At 49.0% G+C, this 23,421-nt stretch overlaps 9 protein-coding genes across 20 annotated transcripts; 5 read left to right on the plus strand and 4 right to left on the minus strand.

Moving 5' to 3' along the window:
- Positions 1-987: 987 nt before the first annotated feature.
- On the plus strand, positions 988-1,809 carry FOXG_13883 (uncharacterized protein). Its single transcript, XM_018393920.1, has 2 exons — positions 988-1,384; positions 1,435-1,809. Exons 1-2 carry the CDS (start codon positions 1,270-1,272, stop codon positions 1,656-1,658), a joined length of 339 nt encoding a protein of 112 aa, XP_018253294.1. The 5' UTR covers positions 988-1,269; the 3' UTR covers positions 1,659-1,809.
- A 361-nt stretch (positions 1,810-2,170) lies between these two features.
- Positions 2,171-9,322, minus strand: FOXG_13885 (uncharacterized protein). 4 transcript variants are annotated; one of them, XM_018393923.1, is made up of 7 exons: positions 7,209-9,322; positions 6,895-6,930; positions 6,707-6,788; positions 5,326-6,643; positions 5,070-5,280; positions 3,811-5,021; positions 2,171-3,745 (listed from the first exon to the last, which is right to left on the minus strand). In XM_018393923.1, exons 2-7 carry the CDS (start codon positions 6,926-6,928, stop codon positions 3,512-3,514), a joined length of 3,090 nt encoding a protein of 1,029 aa, XP_018253296.1. In that variant the 5' UTR covers positions 6,929-6,930; positions 7,209-9,322; the 3' UTR covers positions 2,171-3,511. The 4 variants fall into 4 exon arrangements, with proteins under 4 accessions (XP_018253296.1, XP_018253295.1, XP_018253298.1 ...); XM_018393922.1 differs by having other exon boundaries at positions 6,895-9,322; XM_018393925.1 differs by having other exon boundaries at positions 5,326-6,788; positions 6,895-9,322.
- Positions 2,186-3,500, plus strand: FOXG_13884 (uncharacterized protein). The gene has a single exon (XM_018393921.1). It carries the CDS (start codon positions 2,373-2,375, stop codon positions 3,213-3,215), a length of 843 nt encoding a protein of 280 aa, XP_018253299.1. The 5' UTR covers positions 2,186-2,372; the 3' UTR covers positions 3,216-3,500.
- Positions 9,076-15,498, plus strand: FOXG_13887 (uncharacterized protein). Of its 7 annotated transcripts, XM_018393933.1 has the most exons (7): positions 9,474-9,538; positions 9,608-9,722; positions 9,774-9,896; positions 9,959-12,686; positions 12,742-14,120; positions 14,175-14,331; positions 14,386-15,498. In XM_018393933.1, exons 4-7 carry the CDS (start codon positions 12,641-12,643, stop codon positions 14,493-14,495), a joined length of 1,692 nt encoding a protein of 563 aa, XP_018253305.1. In that variant the 5' UTR covers positions 9,474-9,538; positions 9,608-9,722; positions 9,774-9,896; positions 9,959-12,640; the 3' UTR covers positions 14,496-15,498. The 7 variants fall into 7 exon arrangements, with proteins under 7 accessions (XP_018253302.1, XP_018253303.1, XP_018253304.1 ...); XM_018393930.1 differs by having other exon boundaries at positions 9,076-12,491; positions 12,550-12,686; XM_018393931.1 differs by having other exon boundaries at positions 9,076-9,896.
- On the minus strand, positions 9,385-11,610 carry FOXG_13886 (ATP-dependent RNA helicase HAS1). Of its 2 annotated transcripts, XM_018393927.1 has the most exons (3): positions 10,221-11,610; positions 9,514-10,169; positions 9,395-9,458 (listed from the first exon to the last, which is right to left on the minus strand). In XM_018393927.1, the coding sequence occupies exons 1-2, from the start codon at positions 11,490-11,492 to the stop codon at positions 9,678-9,680; spliced, it is 1,764 nt and encodes a 587-aa protein (XP_018253308.1). In that variant the 5' UTR covers positions 11,493-11,610; the 3' UTR covers positions 9,395-9,458; positions 9,514-9,677. The 2 variants fall into 2 exon arrangements, with proteins under 2 accessions (XP_018253307.1, XP_018253308.1); XM_018393926.1 differs by having other exon boundaries at positions 9,385-10,169.
- A 976-nt stretch (positions 15,499-16,474) lies between the features above and the next one.
- On the plus strand, positions 16,475-17,481 carry FOXG_13888 (uncharacterized protein). Of its 2 annotated transcripts, none has more exons than XM_018393935.1 (2): positions 16,475-16,611; positions 16,726-17,481. In XM_018393935.1, exon 2 carries the CDS (start codon positions 16,752-16,754, stop codon positions 17,118-17,120), a length of 369 nt encoding a protein of 122 aa, XP_018253309.1. In that variant the 5' UTR covers positions 16,475-16,611; positions 16,726-16,751; the 3' UTR covers positions 17,121-17,481. The 2 variants fall into 2 exon arrangements, with proteins under 2 accessions (XP_018253309.1, XP_018253310.1); XM_018393936.1 differs by lacking the exon at positions 16,475-16,611 and having other exon boundaries at positions 16,686-16,997; positions 17,058-17,477.
- Positions 17,482-19,077: 1,596 nt separating this feature from the next.
- Positions 19,078-21,204, plus strand: FOXG_13889 (uncharacterized protein). Its single transcript, XM_018393937.1, has 2 exons — positions 19,078-19,597; positions 19,650-21,204. The coding sequence occupies exon 2, from the start codon at positions 19,722-19,724 to the stop codon at positions 20,043-20,045; it is 324 nt and encodes a 107-aa protein (XP_018253311.1). The 5' UTR covers positions 19,078-19,597; positions 19,650-19,721; the 3' UTR covers positions 20,046-21,204.
- On the minus strand, positions 20,227-21,237 carry FOXG_13890 (uncharacterized protein). Its single transcript, XM_018393938.1, has one exon. It carries the CDS (start codon positions 21,136-21,138, stop codon positions 20,299-20,301), a length of 840 nt encoding a protein of 279 aa, XP_018253312.1. The 5' UTR covers positions 21,139-21,237; the 3' UTR covers positions 20,227-20,298.
- A 211-nt stretch (positions 21,238-21,448) lies between these two features.
- On the minus strand, positions 21,449-22,858 carry FOXG_13891 (uncharacterized protein; the record flags this gene model as incomplete). Its single annotated transcript, XM_018393939.1, has 1 exon — positions 21,449-22,858. One exon carries the CDS (start codon positions 22,856-22,858, stop codon positions 21,449-21,451), a length of 1,410 nt encoding a protein of 469 aa, XP_018253313.1.
- Positions 22,859-23,421: the final 563 nt, after the last annotated feature.

The raw sequence follows: 23,421 nt of genomic DNA on the forward strand, positions 1-23,421 counted from the left end.
GAAATCTGGGAAATTACGGGGAGTTGGTCGAATTTTTGGTGTTGTCCCGCTGCTGCAATGAACGGGAACGAAAAAGGTTCACCCTTGCCCATTCTTTTCTTTGTATCATCTTGGGACGGCCTATATATTTGTCCTCTTTTTGTTTTCTTGTTCATGGTTTAGGCCTGAGCGCCATAGCTGGTGCTGGCCTACCCTAGTGTTTTTGGGACCGGAGTAGCTTTATACTTTGGAGCGTTGTTTGGTTTGCCCATGTCTTGGTTGGACGGGCTTCTTTTACAATATTTTGTCTCGCCTCGGCAAGCATCTGGAGTGTTCAGGGGGCCTGGGATACATGTCATGATCAGATTCAAAGAGATTTTTGGGATTTGGGAGGCCCTCGAGCCTGGTTTTGCAATGCAGCGGTAGACTGCATGTGTGGCTATTGTTAACTGGGTATTGGCGCTGTCTGGTTGCGACAACGCGGCTTCAGCGCTGCGAGACGAGAATATACGAATGTTCAAATACTTGCCTATTTCAATTTGTGACTGTGACACGATATGGCTTAGAGTGAGCGATCTCAGGTGTGACGATGAGTTGTGATGATGCCTGACGAGAAATGATGGTGTAGCTACGACATGAGCGATTTGTTGAATTGTGGTGGCCACTAATGGGTGACCGTTGATTTGCTGAGTGCCATTGCTTCTGGACCAGTGAGTATGGATTTTTTGACAGGCATTTCTAATTTCTGTTTATTCATAGCAGCCATTTGCAAAGCTTCTCAGATGTCAAGTTCAGCTCATAGCTGTAGCTGTAGCCGTAGCCTCAATGACCCCACATCATGATAACTCCGCGGTGATAGCTACCACAGTCCGTGCAGCGTCTCATTATCAACCACAGCCACGCAATTGGGCCCTCCTTAAAAATCATGGCATTTGCATTGGATCCTCGGTAACGGAAGAGAATTTAAAAACAGCTCCATTACCTAAATCGGGGTAGCATGGGCTTGAGTGGGGAATGAACGCATGCCGTCTTCATTTCAAGGAGTAAAGGAAGGAGAAGGAGAGATTCTTCAAAGTGATGATGCTCGTGACGTCACTTTCCCGCAAATGGTCAATACCGTACCCGAGAAGAACAGTATTAAGCTCGTGAACTGATCTTTTCCCCTGCAGCTGTTCCTTTCTTTTCTTTTCCTCTTTCATCTCTGTATCGAATCCTTCGTGTCTCTCGATTTCTCGACATTAAAGTTTCACTCTCCCATACGAATCATCACGTAACCTTTATACCAACAAAATGATGTCAGCTCGATCCATGATGGCCCTGCGCACTGCGCACACCAGCAAGATCATCCTCGGACGAGGTTTCTTTACTACATCAACACGTCTCGGTCTCAAGGAGTCATCTACCCGTAAGTTTGAGTCTCTCACAACCCAATTGGACGCGTCTAACACACCCCAGAAACCGACGTCGACTACGACAAGCACAAGCAAGACTCCCTCAGGAAGCAGAAGGAGGGCAGCGGCCACTGGAAGCCTGAGCTCGCCTCAGACAGCGAGGAGGCCGTCAAGGCAGACCGATCGGACATTGATCCTGCCAAGGATATTAAGAACCTCCAAGAGCGAACCAAGAAGGCTGCTGAGGAGACTCACAAGGCCGGTACCAGCACACGGGATAACATGTAAAGAACTGTTATGAATTGGCGATTTGATCAGTTGGTTTGGGAGTTATGGTATTGCCAGATAGACTGGAATGTCTCTGCAAAATAGTTATTAATGAAAACTATCCATAATGATAATGCCTTTGAGTTCTGTCTTGTTTATGTGTATTCGTCCCAACCTCCTCTTTTACAAGTATGATCCAATCAGCCTCTGCTAATGAGCTACTGATATAGCTTAGCATCTTGCTACTTCCACATGTATGTGAGAGTGTTTTCCTAACTCGGACATTATGTATTCCTGTCGGCGACCGTAGCTTGCATGTCTCAGGGTGACGTTGTATAACTCGGGTTGGGAATAAAACTGTCGTGCTCACCTCAAATGATAATATGGACTTTGAATTCACACATAAATCCCTTAACTGCCCTCACACGCAATAAATTGACCAATTCTTCTGCTTTTATTCTCTATTAAATAGAAGCTGCCTCCTGCGAAGTGTTGACATCTTCTCAAGTCCTGCACTACAGGGTAAGCTCTGCGCCCCTCTAAGCTCACCTTATCGATAAGCCCCAAAGTTCAAGCTCCTCCATTCTATTATTTCGCCGGTCTCGGTCGGTTTAAACCTCCGAGGCTTCTAATATCTCTCTTTTCCTCCTCGGGCCTCGTCCAGCCCATTGATTCTCCCTAGGACGTTCTCTCCACCAATCTATACACCAAGGACCCTTACCCGCCTTCAAAAACATGTCCGCAAACCCTCCAACCTTCCAATCCGCCCTCCTCGCAGGTGCCCTCGCTGGTACAACCGTCGATCTCTCTCTCTTCCCTCTCGACACACTCAAGACCCGTCTTCAGTCCTCGGCCGGTTTCTTTCCCTCCGGCGGTTTCAACGGTATTTATCGTGGTATAGGTTCTGCGCTTGTCGGTTCTGCGCCAGGTGCTGCGTTCTTCTTCTGCACATATGAGGGCGTAAAGGGCTTCCTGGCTGACAAGGACAATACTTCTGCGCCAGGATGGAAGGCTCCTCTTACACATATGGCAGCTGCTAGCGCGGGTGAGGTGGCAGCTTGCGCCGTTCGTGTGCCGACCGAGGTTGTCAAGCAGCGTGCGCAGGCGGGTCATCATGGTGGTTCCTCGGCTGCTGCCCTGCGGGCCATCCTGTCGCGGTACTCGAGCCATGGATTTGTTCCTATGTGGAGAGAGCTCTATCGCGGTTGGGGAATCACCGTCTTCCGCGAGGTGCCATTTACTGTGATCCAGTTCCCGCTATGGGAGGCTATGAAGTCCTGGGGACGACGCCGCCGTGGTGGTCGCGAGGTCACTGGTGCTGAGAGTGCTCTCTATGGAAGCATGGCTGGTGGATTATCTGCGGCACTGACGACGCCGCTTGATGTCCTCAAAACGAGAGTCATGCTATCGAAGGAGAGTGTTTCAGTATCGGACATATTTGGTCGGATATTGCGCGAGGAGGGCAGCAGAGCTTTCTTTGCTGGTGTAGCACCACGAGTTACATGGATTTCTATTGGAGGCGCAATTTTCCTGGGAAGCTATCAATGGGCTATTAACACCATGAACGGCGTTGTATGATAATGGGAAGCGATATAAGAAATCAACAAAACGGGCGGAATTGTACGATGTAAAACATGGAGCAAGGAGCAAGGAGTCAAGAGACGGGCGTTCCGAAAGAAATAGAGAGGCTTAACTTCTCACAAATGGTATATACGCCTTGACGGCATCTGACCTATGTACAAATCTACATACGATAAATGGACTCGCTGGTGACAAAAGTCCACCTTCTGGTACACGACAACAAACAACGGATTGAAGAGTCTCGGGATCTTCTCATCTTCTCATTCAACGTGTAAACCGGGAGTTGTCTTAACTCAGCTGGCTTGGGCTTGGGCTTGAGGCTGAGTAGGAACTTGACCATTAGTATTTGCCTCTTCAGCTGCAGCGCCGTCTTGAGTTTCTTCGGGCTCAGCAGGCTTAGGCTCTGGAGGCGGAGGGAATGGTCGAATCTCCTTTTTGCCATTGGCCTTGTAATGAAGGACAATATCATTACCCCCCTTCCACAGATGAGTCCGGAGAGTGGCCAGTGTCGTAGCCGGGGAAAGTAACTGGATAAATGTCAGCAAGTGTAATTGCCCGTGATCGTACCATGAGTTAAAGAAGAGATCATTACCTGTTCGTTGCAGTACAGTTCTAAATACTCCTCTGGCTTCATAGGGCTCTCCTCGGGCTCCTCAAGTGGAGGCTCAATCCTTTCTGCAACATATGAGAGGATCTTTTTGACTCGAAGCATGCGGTTGGCATTGAGCCTGTTGTTTCCATCGGCTGAAGCAATAGCTGGGAGAGTGTCGTCCATCGGATACAAGACAAACGAAACCTTTACAGGTTCTTTGAAGGGGAGTGTGTTTTGAAGAAGAACATCACCCAGCCACATGGGAGCCTTCTGTTCGATAAGATCTGCATCCTTGCCAACGTCCTGGACGGTGCCCTGGTACAAGTTGGCGCTGCCACCTGTGGTCTCTTCTTGAATAACCACCTTAGTTCCTGGCGGGAGCTTCAGGACGGGTGTATCACTAGGCAAACTGGGTACCACTCGTGACTCGACCGGCTTGTCAGGGTTGTCGGCTAGTTGCCGCTCGTATTCCTGGTGGATCTTCTGAATCGTACCAAAGAAACTGTCATCAACCTCCTTCTCCTTTTCATGCACAGATGAAGACTCGGACTCTTCTGTCTTTTCCTCCACAATCGCAGGCTTCTCTGTGGTGGCCTGAGATGCTGACCTTGAAAGCTTCTTGGTGCCAAAAGTCATCCTAAACTTCTTCTTGCCAAATGGTGTGCTTGGGGACTTTGCACTGTCCGCCTTGTCCTTATCTTTATCCTTCTCTTTGTCACCATCCATAGACTTCTTGGAGTCCGCCTCGTTCTGCGTGGGGGTTGACACCATGCTTGCTGCCTTGACTGCGGATTCGAGCAGTTGTAGGGGGCTTGTGAAGTAGTCTTCCTTCTCCGTTGAAGGGCGGCTGACATGCGAGGTTCTCTTTTCTATAGGAGTCATTGGACTTGTGGCCGCGTTTTCAGGAACATCAGGCAAGCTGTTTGGACCTGACATAATGCTTGGACCAGGTGTTGCCAAACCAATGCCTAGACCTGGAGTATTGGGATAGAGATTGGGCTTTGGAGTAACCTGGTCTGCGTTATCCCAGTCCGGGATGGCTGACTTTGGTAATGATATCGATAATGGAGCAGCTTCAGTAGTTCCTCCACTGGCAATCTGCCTCGCCTCAAGACCCTCATTGAGTTTCTGACGGTGTGCCTCATCTCTTCTGATCTCTTCATCAATGAGATCGGCAAAGAGATACCTAAGGATCCATTTTCCAAGGCTGACTGGAATCGGGTTAGCTGTGTCCTTGCAGTCATCAAAAGCGCACTTACTTCTCTGGTCCTCTCGAAATTCTATGTTATCTGGCAAATCTAGCTCGTCTGCATATACTTCAGCATCGAAACAATTAAATGGCTCTAGAACCACAGTAAGATTTCCTGAGCTGAGATCGATAGAGCACCAAGGAGCCACGGCCTCAACAGTGTTGACGAGATGCTCCACATCCTCCAAATGCTGTTTGCCAAAACTTTTAATGGGTTTACACTGAAAAGGTCAGCTGCATCCATGCTCAGAATAAGTCAGACAAACCTGGATCAAATCCCATAGTAATACGTCGCCAGCGGTGTCTGACGTCAACACACGCCTCCTATCGTTGAGTAGCCTATGCTTGAGCAATCCGAATTGTCCCTCAATCGTTTCCTCAGCCACTGCATGGATGGGTTTGATTTCGGGCTCTGAAGAGTCTATAATGGCTTCGGACCCCTTCCGTGCTGTAGCATCCGTGATAGTGGCAGAATCGGGATCTGGACCAGATCGCGCAGGGAAGGAAGCAGCTGCAGAGATACGCAAGATGGACTCAGCTGGGATCTCCTTCTTTGCAATTCCGTTAGTAGTAGCCGGAGAAGTCTCGTGGGGTCTGCTAGAAGCATTCGATGTAGCTCTGTGGTGTCGAGCAGACTCCGGAAGCTGGATGTTGGTGCCCGTGTCAACGTCCTCCCATCGATTAATTGATGACCTATTCGTTGCTGTCCAGATGTGACCTCCAGCTGCGACAACCTTCCCCACTCCTATATGCTCATGCGCCACAGCAAGACTCAGGCCATCGTCCATATCCTCAAGGCTACCGCGCACATCTGTTTTGGCGACCAAACCCGAGCGATCAGAGCTGTAGAATACACCCAGGCTCGGATCATCTGAGAACAGTGACCAAACACTCTCATCGTGCATGGAGAATGTATACATGCATCGACCGTTCTTGATGCTCCACATTTTGACCGTTTTGTCGGCACTGGCACTCAAAATCGTGTCGCCAGCATCGTCTATAAGAATAGCACGGATATTGTCGACATGACCAACGAGCTTTGAAACCTTATCACCAGTTCGGGGATCGTACAAGCGCACCGTCTTCTCGGGACCACCACTCGCCATGATATTTCTCCCCACACGAAGGGCATAAACAGAACCTTTCTCAGCAATTTCTTCACCCTGTACGTCAATCTCGAGTGTTTTCCCAGCGCCATTGAGATCCCATAAGCATATTTTGCGGTCTAGACCACCAGATGCGACCCAGTTTGCGCCCATATCTGGGGGCGGGGTTGTAACACATTTGACATAATCAGCATGTTCGCCTATCGTCTCGGTGCGGTTTTTGTCCTCTTCGGAATACGGTCGCCAAACCTTTACTGTAAGGTCAGATGAGCCAGATACGAGGGCAGTATTGTTTTGAGCGAGGGCAATGTCGTTGATCCAGTGCATATGGGCATGGGTCTGAGCGCGGAACTTGGTCGTGTGCTTCGGCTTCTTGTCTTCGGAATTGGCAGGCGTCGGGTCGGTAACATCGCTGCGGCTTTTGAGGTCGAGGTTCAGATCCCAAGCGCATACTATGCCATCTCGGCCACCTGAGTATCTGAATAAGGTGATGTTAGAGCAGCACGGATCGGACCGAGGGTGTCGGTGTGAAAGGGCTCACAGAATCGCATTGTCGTTGTCGACGGCGAGGCCATTGACACCTAGACGATGACCGCCTTCAGAAGATTTGGCATTTTCGAGGACTATACCTGTGTCAGCAACTGATCCGAAGCTGAGCGCATGCAAGAGAGCATTGTTCAACAAGCGGGGTTGTTGGGGCGTTCAGAGCGGTTGGGGATGAAGTCTCACCATAACTGATTCTCTGGCGTGCCTTCTTAGCCATGACTTGAATAGCTAAGTACTTAGCTTACTGAAGCATGCGCAAGCAACGGGAAGACAGGTAGCACAAGCGACGGGAAGGCGCAGAAAGACGCGACCACGGGGAGAAGTGGAAAGAAGTAGTATTAGGTAGTCTGTGGTCTGAATTGAGTGCCTAAGTTGGGGCTGTCTTAATGCTGTGCGTAGTGGTAGTGGAAGATGGTCGGTCGTGATGATTGCGGAATGCGGGATGGGGAAGCTTGAAAGTGGAGGTGCCCCGACCTCATGGCAAAGTATGTACGTACCTTGACTTAGTTGGCGACGGACATGACGCCGAGTAAGGACATGCCACGAACAGGGTGAGAGAACCAATCTTTAACGGTGGATCAGATGGACCTTTCCTTGTTTAATCGACGAATATCCCTGGGGTTCAATCCATGCTGGAGGGGGTTTGGGGGTTGGTGTTGGGCCGATGAACCGCTAGAGCAAAGGATTGACAGCCTTTCACTGAGTCTGCCTGTCGGTAGAGCCCTCGTGAGCTCTAGACTCTCGACTTGGAATCTGGAGAACTGACAGACCCTGTAAACTGTGCCCCTGTACCCCTGTCGCTCACTCAAATACCCGGGCTCTCAAGCCGTCAACGGCGGGGCTTGACTGCACATCCGCCATGTGCTGCCCACCTCAAGCCCAGGGCAATTCTTAATTGACAGCCATCCAATCCAGTTCAGTTCCATCCCGTCTCTTCAAGTCCACTTGTCAGTTGTGACAGTAGCTCTTTGAAATCTGCAATCGAGAATAAGTGGACGTCGGTCTCGTAATATCTGTTCCTTGCATGATCTGTGCCAGTATTCAATTAAAATATCTGTTTAAGAAATGTCAATTGAGCCTAATGTCTCAGATCCTGTGCAATCTGTCGTCCACTCACATCCTCCTAAGGACATGACTGCATGATCGACCTCACAGAAACATGCTAGAATGCCATCATAATGCTTGCAAGATATAGAATTTCCCGGGTCGTAAAGAGTAAATCCAAAAGCACCATAAACTCCAAGTAACTGGTTTTCCAAGAAAATAGCCTCTCCATACTCCAGGCTCCAAATTCAAACCCGTGTTGTTCCGAATTATCCAACGATTTTCTCTCGATCCTCCCTCCCTCCCTTCATTGGCAAACGCAGCAGCCAACAGAGCACCATCGAGAGGACTTGAATCGACCGGGCTTGTTTTCACACTGCGCGCATTCGTCGTCAACTTTGGTGATATCTTCTTTTCTTCCTGGACAATCCTCTCTGTAACATCTTGTGTTGCCACGCAGAACACGATGTCCGCACTTGTGCTCGATTAACGTCTTGGTACACATTTTATGCTGTTCGGTTGAGATTTTATCTCTTTTTGGGAGGATGTTGAGTTTCGTAGTGAATTGTTTAGTTTTGCAATGTTGAGAGTTGGATGAGATGGTATGTCGGACTCGAGATCATGCCAGGCTTCTGCCTTTTGTTGCTCTTCGAATCCAATGAAAGAGGGATAAATTGTGAGTCAATCGCAAAGGACAAGTGTTGTTTAAATGCGCCAGATTGTTGCGAGGGTGGTTACGCCGTCAGGTCAGCTTCCGTTCAGCTTCGGCCCAGCTCAGTTAGTTCAACTTATAGTCAGTCAACTTTATTAAGGTTGTGTGAGATTTTGACAAGCAAACAAAAATTGGGACACACGAATAGTTATGTGATGTCTAAGGAAGAATGGAAGCAACTGAGCCTCAACAGCTAAAAAGGACATGACGCGGACTCTGTCCCCAAAGGGAGAAGGGAATGAAGCTCGTGACGCGGCTTTGACCAATGGCCGCGTGGGTGTGGTAGATGTTGCACTTGGAGCATGCCGAGACCCCCGGTTCCGATTCAATACGAGGTCTATTTATTTAGACTGAGACTGAGACTAGACGGGTAAAGCAACCAACGTTAAATCGTATGAGGCATTTCACTTCTGGCCCTGGTGTTGGTGGGCAATGCCACTTTTGATGGCTTGATTAAGCATCTTGAAAACTCAAAGATCTCGCTGCAACGTCCCTGAATGACATTGTCGATCGATCCTCGGTCCGCGGGTTCCTAAATATCCACCAACCTATTAAACACAGCCAGTTTCATTGGTGAATCAAATTGCCCTCGGAACATATCTGACGAGAGTACTGTTAGAGATGGCAGAACAACTGGAAAGGCCTCAGCACTAAAAAACACATGAATTCCATCCATTCATTCCTTAACATCAGTTCGGAGCCCATTTGATCCCTACTAAAAATTGAAAGCTCTGTGGAGTCCATAGCTGATAATCTGGGCTCAACTGCGAGATCATGCTACTCAATTTGTCACCACCTGACGGGTGCCTTTTTATAGGACATAGCTTGTAAGCAAATTTAACATGTCCAAGAATTACACAATCTCGCTATGAGGGATGCAAGGGGAGGCAACAAAACTTGGGACCTCTATCCTAAGTGGCAAAAAGTCTTAGGTAAGCCTAGCATAATTTAGGTTAGGTTTAGTAGATCTGGGACTAAATATTTTTGGCACCTTGATTTGATGTCAGAAGTTTTCTTGCGCCTCGGGGGTATGTCTCAATATTCACCTAGCAAAGGATTGGAAACAAAAGGGTCTGTCTATGATCCTGCCGTAGCTTGGTACCATCATTACATTTTGCAAAACCTAACGCCGTGCTGAAGGCCTCCCATATACACCGACAGTCAATTTGACTGACCACTACTTCTTTCATCTATCACTTCCCGTACCGTTCTACCTGGTGAACTTGTTACCCTGGCCCTGTCGTGGCTGACTACCGTATGCTCTGCGTCCCTGATGCTTCTTGTCCTTACTCATGCTAGCACCGAGGGTGATGTCAACACGAGGTGGTACTGTGAAGCCGAAGCTTTTGGCGACCTTGGCCAGATCCAGCTTGTTGATATCAAAAACACTGCGCAGCGAGTGAGAGGCGTAAGCGTGAAGGTAGCTGCGGTAACCATCCTTGGCACTCTTGTTCAAGTAGTAGTTTGAACTGATGAGCTTCTCGAGTTGAGACTGAATGTTGATGATCTTGGGGAAATCATATTCTACGACGGGAACACGGGCGGCCTTGAGGTGCGACAAAAAGCCAACCTCGTTGGGCTGAAGGATCAGAAGAGATCGGCCCTTGGTGTTGCTGCCTCGGGCAGTTCGACCGACACGATGAATGTAGTCGCGGGGGTCATCCGGAGGATCGAATTGGACAATCCAGTCAACGGAAGGAATCTGTTACAGGTTAGTAAATTGTCCATGCAGTAATTCAGATTAGACACATACATCGAGACCACGAGCGGCAACGTCAGTGCAGATCAGAGTACCCTGCTTGGCATTGCAGAACTCGAAAAAGGTGTTGGTTCGCTTCTGCTGCTTCTGTTTGCCGTGGAGATCAAGAACAGGAATATCGATATAGTTGAGGAGTTCGGCGTGGTATTTCACACAAGCACAACTACTGAAGAAGACAATGATCTTCTTCTTGAGGTTGCGCTTGAGGAATGAGAAGAGAAGATTGAATCGCTTCTCGGCATCGCAGATAACGTAACCCTGCTCCAGGCCCTCCACAGTACTGTACTGCTTCTCCTCATCGACGTTGATGTACAGAGGACCAGGACGCAGCGAGATACGGGCAAGATCCTCAACCTTGGTTGTTTGAGTAGCAGAGAAAAGCATTGTCTGTCGGTCCTCCTTAGGGAGAATCTTGATAATCTGTCGCATTTCGTCCTCGAAACCAATTTCAAGAATTCGATCCGCCTCATCAATAACAAGGGACTTCAGGTTCTTGAAAACGAAAGGTGTGTTTTGCAGATGGTCGAGCAGACGTCCAGGGGTGGCAATAAGTAGGTTAACACCCTTGGCGAGCTTGTCGGCCTCAGCGCGACGGTTTGCGCCTCCGATGACAATACCGTAAGTTTGTGAGTGGTGGGCCATGAGTTCTCGGGCAACACCAAAGATCTGGAGGGCCAACTCGCGGGTTGGGGAAACAACAATGACACCAGTGCCGTTGCGAGGCTTGAATCGCAGAGAGCTCAACATCTCAATGACAGGAATAAGGAAGGCCAGAGTCTTTCCAGAACCAGTCTTGGCAGCACCAAGAACATCGCGACCAGCCAGTGAGGGAGGAATACCTCTCCTCTGGATCTCAGTCATCTTGGTGAACTTCATCTCATTGATGGCCTTCATGGTCTTCTCGGAAAGATTCAGCTCCGCAAAGGATTGCGACTCAGCTCCAGCAACTGGAGGTAATGTGAGCTTTCCGCCATCAGGCAGATCTGTGTTGTCCTCGGCCTTGTCCTCGGCATCCTCCGCTTCATTTTCCTCTCCAGGCTTGGAGTCTTCAGCATCCTCATCGGCCTCGTCGCTCTCGTCTCCGTCCTCCTTCAAAGCCTCCTCCTCGTTGGAAGAATCGTCTTCGGGCTCTTCGCGGGGCTCGGGTTCGGCGCGCTTGACTTTCTTTGACTTCTTTTCGGGAACGGTAACAGACTTCCTCTCCTTTGAAGCCTTGACGCCATTGGCGTCCTTGAACTTGCGTTTCTTGCTGCCGGCGAAATCCATCTTGTTTGCGCGTAAAGTTGGTATTCTGTACAACCGATCGTCTCGCAGCAACTGAATCGAGAACTTTTTTTCAGCGATAAGAAAAGTCTTGGAGCGATAAGCGGTGACTTGTTTTTCCGCTCACTCCACCGGACAAGCTGTTTAATGTGCAGTAACCCCCGCTGTGGATTCAGCGGCAAATGTTGTTGCAAGCTTGCCTTTCTAGGACTAGCTCCAGGTCTGATGACTTCGATTTGTATAATTGGGTCACAATGGAAACTGAATTGATCGAGGTACAGATGCACAGAGTAAGATCATATATAAGTTTGCAAGTTGTGCCTCGAGCCCTAATAAGGAAAGCTTATATGCCTGCTGCCTGGCGGATACAGTTCAAGTCATATTGCAAAAGAGTTTCGCTCCATCGAGGGCTGCTGGGCTGCGCACCGAATCGAGGATACAGACAGTAAAATGCAGATGGGGTAGCAGAAAATTACTGCACGCCAAGGGCAGGCGACACAAATACAGAACAAAGCCTAGTGCGAAAAAAGCCCATCAAGTGTCGGCTCAATATTCGCTCAGTCTTGTCTGTACTCTAAAGAGCAGTGGAGGGATGTCACTTAAGTTCCCAACGAGGTTTAGCCTCAAGTCACGCTACACTGCAGGTACTAGAGTCTAGGTACTGTAGGTAGTGGAGGTCCGAACCCTCGCGCTTGGGTCATCCACTCTTGTATGAACCTGATTCTTCCAAATCAGATTCCTTTCTCCCTCTTCATCTCATCTGCGCTTTCGAGACATCGCCCCTATCGCTGCCCGCGACACTATTAATTACACCCACTGCGATCGCATCAGCTTTGATACGCGACCCGAGACATATATTGGCGATCTGTCAACATCCTTGAAGCCTTTGTATTCGGTCATCGCAACAAGACTCGATCTCATCCTGACTTCAGATTGTGACCGGCGGATCCGTCAAGTCGTTGCGATACCAACTTCCGAAACTCGTCGCATTTGTTCGTCGCGGTTAGGACACATCAATTACAAGACAATTCAATTCCAAGTTTCTCATAATTTCATCAAGCTATTCACTATTCTCTGGTTCATCCTCACGACGAAAAACTAGCTCCTTGCTCGTGCTGGCTCCTGTTCAGCTCCACTAGCAGCGCAGCACAATGGCGAATCCTCAACCTGATATCCAGAGTATCCTGGCCGCACTCGGTATGTCAGAACAACTCATTTTGCATAATCTGCGCTTACTGACTTGTTCACACAGCGTCGCAGCGGCCGACAGGGACCCCAACCCAGACACCACCCGGCGCTCCCAACCAGGCATACCCTCCCCCGCCTGCGTCCGCGCAACCTGCGGCTACATACCAGCCGCCCCCCCCAAACTCCGGCAGCTATGGTGCACCTGGCTACAATGGCCTCCCTGCGCCGTCATCCAGCGGAAACCTCGACCTCAGCTCGATTCGACCTGTCAACTCGGGAACTTTGAGTATTGCTGATGCGATTGCTCAAGCCAAGGCTTATGCCGCCGAAAAGGGTGTAACATCCTACGATCGACCCCTTGTCTATGCCTCCGAATCACGAGGACCTGATCGAGGATATAACCGCTCAAGGTCACGATCACCCGTTCGCGATGAGTTCCGCGATGGCGTGAATCCGTACAGAGATGAGCGACGTGGCGGCGACAGAGGTTCGCATGGTCGGGGCTATGGTCGAGATCGTTCTTATTCGCCAGGCCCCCGTGGTCGGAATTTCTCTCCTCGGGGAAGCAATGGACGCGAGAGGTCTCCCTTGAGAGGCGGTGATGACAACTCGGAGACCATTGAGATTGATTCAAGCCTTGTAGGCCTCATTATTGGCAGACAAGGAGAGAATCTTAGACGCATAGAATCTGAATCCAACTGCCGAGTCCAGTTTCTGGCCGCCACCGATGGTGGTCCGCACAGGTTGTGCAAGATCTCTGGGCCCCGGCACCGTCGTGCTGAAGTGAAGGATGCCATTAACCGTATTATTGACGATAGCGGAATGGGCGCTCTTAACCGCCCCGAAAAGCCTCGCGACCCCAACAAGGGCGGTGCTGCGGCTCTACGCGAAGGGGAGGACCACATGCAAATCATGGTCCCTGATAGGACTGTTGGCCTGATCATTGGACGTGGTGGTGAAACTATCCGGGACCTTCAAGAGCGATCCGGCTGCCATATCAATATCGTTGGCGAATCTAAGAGTGTGAACGGATTACGACCTGTCAACCTCATCGGCACGCGCGAAGCTGCCGCCCGCGCCAAGGATTTCATCATGGAGATTGTCGACAGTGATAGTCGAGGCGACGCGCCGCCGCCTGTCAAAAGGTTGGGAGGTGGAGGAGCAGCTCCTGGAGGCCGCCATGATGGTCCTCAGAGGGATGCGGGAGGTTCTGGTGGCCCCGACAAGATCAATGATGCTGTATATGTGCCTTCAGATGCGGTAGGTATGATCATAGGAAAGGGCGGTGAGACGATCCGGGAGATGCAAAACACCACCGGATGCAAGATCAACGTTGCTCAATCTTCTGGTCCCGGTGAGACTCAGAGGGAGATTGCCCTGATCGGTTCGCGAGATAGTATTGCGCGAGCTAAGCTTGCCATTGACGAGAAGGTGGATGCAGTGGTGAGTCTCATCCTAACACGAAGACCTCAATTTACGCAGCTAACATGTGAACAGCGCCAGAAAGGCAGTGGCCCCCGTGGTGGTGGAGGCGGTGGCCGTGGACATCAAGATCATGACAGGCCCAGCTACTCTCAACCACAAGGCTCCAGTGCCCCTACTAACCAGCCCCCCCAACCAGCTCCAGCTGATGGATCCGATCCATACGCCCAATGTAAGTCTTGATATGCTGTGTCCTTGTGCCCTTGCTGAATGCTAATTAACATAGATGGTGGTTACCAAAATTACCTTGCGCTGTGGTATCAATCCTTGATGTACCAACAACAGCAAGGCGGACAAGGTGCCCCCCCTTCTGGTGCTCCTGCACCTGGAGCATAAGTGATGTCCTGCCTGCTCGCTCGTGCTTGGGTGATCTTGATTGAGCTCTCATCCGCAAATGCCGCGGATCGAGGGTGCTATCTGGTGGTTTGATTGATATCATGCCAATGTTTTGACGCTCTTGACGCCTCTCTGCACTCATAGCCCGTTGACACGACCTACGACTGTACATCACCCGTTTTCTTTTCCCATCTTTTGAGGACCCCTTGGACTCAACTTCTCTGATGACATATCACTTGACTGGGCTGTCTTTACAACATTAATATTGAGGTGCAATATCGGGTGCGATGTGCATGGTTGTCCTGCCATGACCTCATTCGAATTCATTTAGGCGATCCTGGACTCGATGCTGAATGCTTCCACGAACATTTGAAGTTGCCGCCGCCTCTGCTGGCTCTTTCACGATCATGTTGCTACTGGCTTGCGGACTGACAACTCACGACTAATGCGTTGATGACATGTGCAATTTCTGGTGCCAGCTCATCTCTTGGTATGACGTACATCCTGAAACTTGCGATTTGTCGTGGCGTGGTTGAGTTGCGTTGAGATGTGAACCGGCCAACTCAACCGCACGAACCTCGGATCACAACCTGAACTGGGCCAGTAGTGTCTTGGTGCACGTGGTGTCGCTTGTCTCTTGCCCCTTTTCCAATCAGGCTCGTACGGTATTGGATGAATCGACTGTTTCGTGCAAGTGGTCTCCTTGTTTCTGCATGTATGTTGCGTGTTGAGTTGCTTAGCAATTCGCCATGTGCATTAGCTCGCTACTCTTTCATCCGCATTTTCATTTGAGTCTGGCTTCAACACCAGACAGTCTCATCGCTTGCATGCCATGAGGAAAGGGAATGTATACTTTGGTGACGGTGGGTTGGATTGGAGAAATGGAGTTTCGGATTGCATTGCCTTGTATTACCATCGTAACACTTACTTAGCTTTACACAACCGTGGAATTTCACGTTTATCAATTCATGTCTTTTCTCGTAGTGAGTTGTGAAGATCACTCAAGTCTCCTAGAAGTACCATCACTAGAGTCTGGCAGTTTCTCGAGACCAGTATTCTTTGTCTCAAGGCTTTGAGTATGCTCAACTTTGCCGTGGTACTACAGCCGATAGATGAGCTATCAAGATTTTATGATCTCGACAGATTCTTGATACGTTTCTTTGTGTTGACGGTCGTGAAGCAGATATATGCAGTCTTATGAAGACAACAGAAGTGTTGACGGAACGAACCCAGGGAACCGAAGCGAATGCCTTCAACCATACCTTTGGAGTCCTTATTACTAAATTACCAAGCTGCTTAAGAGATATAAAGCTTTAATGGGAGCCGCTGATTTTATGTATCAAGATGTTGAGACTAGTTTTTGACGGATACAGTGAATAAACCCTACACTTTTACAATGGTGCTGGTAGGTACCTTACCAAGGGGAGGTAAGAAAACCGACGACCTTTATCCTAAGTGATGAAGAGGCTTAGGTAATCCTAGTATATTTAAGTAGATCTTTAGACCAGTTAATTCTGGCACCTTATCTTAATGACAGAAGTTTTCTTACCCCTGAGGCTTGCTTAATTGTCTAAGGTAGTATTTTAGAGATGTTGGGTTTCTCTGGAATCGACGTCTCCCTCGATAAAGGAAGCTTAGGCAAGTGCATCTTGGAATCAATAAGTCAAATGGAAAGAGCTACAGATGATGGATTCGTCAAATACCTTGGATCGCCCCCAGGCACGGAGGGCAAGGTACTTTACTTTACTTCCACTTACACGAATCATCTCAGCAATAATAACACTCGCTTCATTGACAATTACAACAACACTATTCACTATCAAACTCTTATCTGTCATTTCATCATGAATTGGCGCCCTCTCCCGTGGTGGAGCCGAATGCACTTCCACGAGTATCGATGCATCGTCTGCAACAGCGTGCTCTGTGTTCACCCCAGCCAGAACTCAGTAACCGAATATGTCCCCACTGATAGGTGCTACAACTGCAATTACGAAATATCATACAGTCTCGCAACGCATGATGAGACATCTTCGCAACAGTTTCTCCAAACAAGGCTCCCACTGGTGCAAGCGGCAGAGCAGATAGCAGACGAATTAGCTGAGGCCTCGACTCCACTGTGAGTTAACTACCCCAGTCACAACTACCGTATAGTGGTGGAAAGAGACGCCGTTGGGAACTTCAACAGCGTAAGACTTCGTTCAAGGCTTACTTGTTGCGATACGGCGTACAGCAGACCATCGACACACATTCCGATCGATGAATTCTGGGGGCCAGATGATGAAGGAAATCCGGAGCCCTGGGTGTATGATGAAAATCCTGAGGCGCATGATGAAAGAATCCGGAACCTCTGGGCAGTTCCGTACCCCCAGACGCATGGCCTTAACAGGTTACCGGCTACTTACCCCGTTCCTCCTGGCGGAGATGCCCATCCAGCTGACAATCCGCCTGAAGGAGATGCCGACCCAGTTGATGATGCGCCTGAAGGAGATGAGCCTGAAGGAGGTGCGCCTGAAGGAGATGCCGACCCAGTTGATAATGCGCCTGACAGAGATACCCATCAAGCCGATGATGCGCCTGCACCACACCAGAGCCCCGACGAGCCAGAAGAGGGGCTCAATATTATGAGAGGCCTATGAGCAGCACAAAGAACACACAAGTGATGCAAGAGGAACCTTGGGATGTCATAAAGAAGCTATATTGGGTAGCGCCTCGAAGGACTCAGAAACCACAACTGAGGGCTGTATTCACTCTGTAACAGCGTTTGATGGCAAACTACTCTTAATGGCCATATTCGAAGCCTCAGTCGGAGGAATGCAAGGTGCTGTTTGCATGGAGGTGATTCATTCACATTGAGGAAAGCTTGTCAGCCAGTCGAACTCCAAATCAGCGCAAGTTGAAGAGGTTGAAGAGACGGCTCAGAGCAGGAGGTTAAGGTTAGAGTCTAGTTGGACACTTTGGTGCAAATATGAAATAAAATAAAGCGTGATCAATTTTACCTCAAGCTTTCTTCTTGTTGGGTGTGATTTGCGATTAGCATGCACATTAACGAGTTAGAGTTGGAGAAGCATCAAGCAATGGAATTTACTTGAGATCACGAGAGATGTCTTATCAGGGCGCAATGCATTGACTGGTAAGAGAACACTCCTCACTTCAGTATTAGAGCTGTCTACCGGAGGAAGTTCGCCGGAGCATAAGCGTATGAGGCACTCAGATTCATCATGATCAACCGCTAAACCTCAGCCGTCAGTTTCAAACTCGGTACATGTGAGCTCAGGAACGGTGAAACCCAATATCAGAGAGTGTTTGGATGAAACTGACGGACGTTTAGTCTAGAAGCATAAAACTGGTGAGTTACGCCCGTAGAACGTTTGTCGGGTACTTGATATGACGCCTCGGGACGAATGGTGGGAGAGCTAGTAGGTTTTATGATAGTCTGTGGAGGTCCCGGGAATTCCAGTCACGGTGGCTAGTGGAATATAGAACGAAGGAGTCGGCACATGTGCAGCCTAACGCGGGAGATATCATCATGAGATTGGATATCAAGATGATGCGGGAGGATTATACAAGTTTAGTCAGAGATCAGCATCATGAGCTCATGGAGTCACGAATTGCGTAAATTCTAAATAACGTCCTCAGTTAAATCTCTAGTTCAAAATGGAATCGGATTTAAGAGTCCCGGAGTTTGCTCTAGCTCAGCCTCTCATGCCAGGCACCCACACGCCAAAGACCCTGGGGAAGAGAGCCCAAGCCGCGAAAGGTTATCGCCAGCAAACGTCTTCCCGTGGACGCTGAAGATACTCAATAGGACAAGTGTTGAGGAGATGGGACCTTTTGACCACCGCCACGAGAACCCTACCCTGCCTAGCAGGATCGTCATGCGTGATGATGATCGCTGTGGTGTTTGAAGATCAAGGCGTTAGTCTTTCGGGAACACAGCGTTTTGCGAATGGCCTCATTTGCCTCTGTATAATGCCTCAGCAAGTCGAAAAGACTCGTTACGTCTCTGTAATTCCAAATATCGATCTGAAGCTATCACCAGGTCCAGCAGTAGAGACATGTTAACGGGTACTGCCGAAAATAAAGCTTCCAGAACAAAGTCGAGAACCCACATAGCCCCCCCACGAAACGGGTCAAGAGCAGGATCCCAGAGTCTAGAACTCAGAAGCGAAGAACTTGGGAATTGTCAGGCGGTGGCAGTGAAAGAGAAACCAACTACTACAGTACTAGTTAGTGGCGAAACCATACGGATACAGTACATGCCTAGCGTTGGAGGAAAGCTTATTGCCCCAAAGCCAAGGGGAGGTAATGAAACATCAGAATGAAACTGGAAGTGATGTGTTGACGGGAGGCAGCTGAATAACTATCGCTTGAACCTTTCGTGAGAAACCATTGCCTTACCGTACCTATCAGAGGCGAGATGAGGCCTGAAAGCGCCAAGTTTTAAGACACGTCCGTTTCTGGCTGTTGTATGTCGTATCTGTATGTGTGACGTGACGTTTGATTAACGGTGTAGAAAAAGGGAAAAAGGAGTAATTAGAGTTGGCCGTTGCCTCGTTGAATTACGAATGTTGTATTGTATTGTATTGGATCGCGGTGAATGCCGTAGCACATCCATCATTGCGCATCGCTTACTCTCAGAGCTTGTTATATTAAAATCACCATGTCCTCTCACTTTCCCATGGCCAGCACGGCTTTTTCAATTCCTCATCTACCGCGGTAGATCTTCTCCTTCTTCTCTTTAGTACGACATTGGTGTCAGCGTTTTACTGGTTTATTTCAACACCACCCTTTTTGTTGTCTTGCCTTTGGTGGCTATCAATCAACAACGAACCAACCAACGCCAAGTTCATGTTATTGCTTTTTTCTACGAATTGCATATCAAAGAGACTTCGACAATTTCTGTGGCTTTCTCTTTCGCGTTGTATTTTCGGCATCAGCGTCGACGTTGCATTGTGGCTTGCTACTCTCTTCGGCACTCACTCATCTCGCGTCTTACGTTACAGAACGTCGCTTGATGAAGACACCAATTCGGTATTCGGCGTCTCCTCCAACTGAGACATCGCGAGTATTCCCAATACAAGAAACAGATCCACCAAGACAAGGTAAATTTCACCAACAAACGCCTCCACTTACACATACTGACTCTCGAACAAGTCCCTACGCCTACTACCGTGACATCGTGTCACACTTCGCTGAAGCATTACCAGCCAACTCTTCAGTGCAGACATGTGTCGAATGATGATTTTCAGAGGACATTGCACGTGTTGCGACCAGCCTCAGACTTGGGTTGACTTGACCCAAGAACTGTCATGCCTTGAGGCCAAGAACAACGGATGGTTCGGTGGATGTCGGCGAGGTATCCTTGTCGAAGAGCATGATTTCAACCAAGAATGCCCCGTATGTCATGAGGAAGACGAGGGCATTGGAGGCTTAGATGAAAGTCACATAATGCCACTTCAACAGACATCACAAACACAAAGCAGCCTCGGCAAGAGAGCAGCCGGGGACCGAGGAGAATCTAGCGATGGCTCCAAGAAACAGAAGACTTGAACAAAGCGCACACTTATCGGCGTTGGGTTTGCTTTTAGGAACCAGGCATAATGGGACGGGCAGGTTGATTTTCGACTGACTTATCGACGACCAACATATGCATCATCTATAATGAGAAGAGGAGAACAGTGGTAATGAATAATGAACAAGCAAGTTCAGGATCGTCGAGGAAACCATATTCAACGAATGTAATATATGTATCTATGGGTTCAATAATGTCTATTATATACACACACAAGAATGAATACCTAATCTAAAACTCTTTCCCTTGCCAAGTCTCTTGAGCAGCCTTCCAGTATCTATCAGCATCAACTCTGACATGAGCGACATGGGCACCTCCAGCAAACTTCTCTGTTCTAACAACAGCGCCATTGTCCTTTGCTTGTTGAGCATGTGATTCAACATCCTCCCAACCAACTGAGAGGTCTGCATCTCCGTAAAGGTATGCCCGCATAGTCTCCCGGCTGATTCTCTCAGGCGTATTGAGAGCCGAGGCATAGGCAGTATGCGGTTCCACACCTAACCATAGTTTGTAGTAGACCCATGCAAAACCCAGAAATACCCAGACAAGGGGAGACAAAAATGGTGGGAATCCGGTTGAGAGGACATGGTGATCTCGTTTCCAGTGGAAGTATCCCGGACATGAGTCCATCACGACAGCATGTCGCGGAATTGGTTTACCGCCTAGTGAAGTTTCCCACATCTCCCAAAGCGTGGCAGCAGAACTGACACCACCATTGGAAAAGATATGGATGAGAAAGCTGGGTGCATCTTCTTGTCCGTTATTGACAGACTGCAGAATTGGTAAAGCTGGCTCGAATAGACGACGTCGTAGAGCTGGTTGAATATATAGCTTGGTAGAAGCGCGGAAGAGGAGTATGGCAGATGCTAGGTAGAGCTCGCGATACTGAGAGATGTACTTTGCTATATGAATATCGCGAGCTTCCGACCAAGAAAGAATGATAATGAGTGGAGGATCACCAGAAGTTGTGGTTTTGGGAGTCGTTGGTGTTGATTCAGCGGGCCGAAAATATGATACGGCTGGACTAAGAACATCCATGAAAGCCAATGGTGATGCCTTGGAGGTTGCCATGATGAGGCCTTGATTGAGCTGTTCTGGGTCTGGATGATAAACAAGCTTTGGATTTGGTCCGGCGAGGATATATGTTCGTTTTATACATAAACGATGTCCGGACTCTTGCCCTCCGGGCGATGCTCCGTAATCATCGGCCTATTTGAGGAACCGCGGGCCCCGCTGGGACCGGAGCCGGACGGAGGAACAGAGCCAATGGACCGGAGGCTTTCGGAGACTTTTTCTTACACATGGCAGCAATCATAGGCTCAGACTCTTTAGAAAATAATGTATTATGGGTGATGCCAAGGCTATTCTATGTCGATACTCATCATGTCTCCAAACTTTCAACAGAGAGAACCTGCTCCTCGATAAAGTCAAAGAATTTCATTGCTTCATTCTCAGCCTTAATCTCATCAACCCTCTTCTTGAAGCTGTCATCTGCCAAGATACGATCGACACCTGACCGCACCGTATCTGGTGTAGGCCTGCCCGTTTTCAAGTTGACCGCAACACCACTCCATTCTCCGCGCATTGCAATCTCTGGTTTGTCCTCAGTCTCACCTGCAAGAACCAAAGGAACACCGTTAGTTACTCCGTGAAGAAAGCCACCATACCCAGCATTCATGACGAACACCGAAGCATGAGGCAGGAGAGCGTCGTAGGGGAGATAATCGATGACGCGGGTGTTGGAAGGAATAGTGATGTCGTCAGGAAGAAAAGCTCCCCTTTTCCCGAGGATTGCTACCACGAGGAGGTCATCGCAGTCAGAGAGGGCGTTGATGGTAGGAATGATAAGGTTGGTTGCGTCGCGAGCAATAGTTCCCTGAGTTACTGCAACGATACGTCGGTCCCCGCGCTTCACATCATCCCACCAAGAAGGATAGGCAAAGTCTGCAGGAATAGGTTTGGGTGTTGCGCAACCTGAGAACTTGACGTTTGAGGGTACATCAGACCGAGAATACTCGAGACTGGGAGGACACATCTGAATCGAAAGATCATGCATGAGCATCCAATGGTGAAAAGGAATCTGAGGTTCTAGAATCTCAGTGGTGCCAAGACCCTTAAGAACCTCTTCCTGGTGGGCGATAACATCAGCGAAAGGTCCACCAACCATCATCTGATTCATGAATTGATTTCTCGCACGGCCAGACTCTGTTGAGTCAGGAGGAAGACCCGGACCAAAAGGTGCAGTGTCGATGCTGGTAGCCATGTAAGGAATAGGATTCAAGTTGATCACCTTGGGTCGCTTGGTATATCCTTTGGGGAGAGGTCCACCGAGGGAGATAGGATTAGCACCCATAAAGCACGTCTCTGGCATAACAACCACTTCCCTCTCTGGATCCTCAGCTCTGATACCCTCGAGGACTCCTTTGAGGATCCTCCAGCGCTCAGGAGTTTGTCCAGTGAAGATATGTCTGATATCATAAAGAAGTCGAGGAATGCCAGCGGGGATAGCCTCACGTTCTGCCATAAGCTTGGGGTTCACTAGAGGTGGGACGGTAACGTGTTGGACGCCGGCGTCTGTGATTGCTTTTTCGAATTGGTCACCGGCGATGAAAGTGACCTCGAAGCCACGCTGGACGAGATCTTCTGCGACTCGAATCAAGGGGTATGTGTGGCCGTCCACAGGAGTTGCACCAAAAACAAGATGGGGTTTACTGGTGTTGGTTGGGCCAGTGATTGTTGTCTGCTCGATACCAGTAGCTGTTTTAGCTACATCAGACAGATGGGATGCCATGATCGTGTCAGATAGAGGGAGAGAGGATAGTCAAAGAGAAATTGAGACTGGGTGTACAACAAGAGTTATGAAAGCAACACTTGGGAGACAGGGCATTGAAAGAGAGCAGATGCGTTCCTTTTATTCCTGGGAAGCATCCTGAGGTAGTAATCATTCTTGATACCATATCTCTCGGCTTCTCAAAGGCCGAGAACCCTGCTGCAGGTATGCTCAGCTACTGGGACAGAATGCAGGCCGTTAACAATGAAAACCAATGAAAGTCCATATTTCCCGAAAACTTAGGCCTCATGAAGCAAGGTTCCAGGACGACCTTCCGGATCTTGATATTGCAGCAAAGCCCCAGAGCTGACGTCTCGATAGATGACCTAAAGATACCCCTATATGCAAGTCTGCTTACTGTAAGACGATCTGAAATCCACAATTGGCAATCCAAGAAGTGTCCAAGCCTCCAGCCCTGCCATCATTTGGTTTCTGAGCCAATGGATCCCGGCACGTTATGGAGTTGAATATGACAAGCGCCGCGCTATCGTGGTAGTGTAGTGGTGCATCAGCCCTATCTCGGC

Source organism: Fusarium oxysporum, chromosome 10 (genome assembly GCF_000149955.1).
Source record: "Fusarium oxysporum f. sp. lycopersici 4287 chromosome 10, whole genome shotgun sequence".
Lineage (NCBI taxonomy): Eukaryota > Fungi > Ascomycota > Sordariomycetes > Hypocreales > Nectriaceae > Fusarium > Fusarium oxysporum.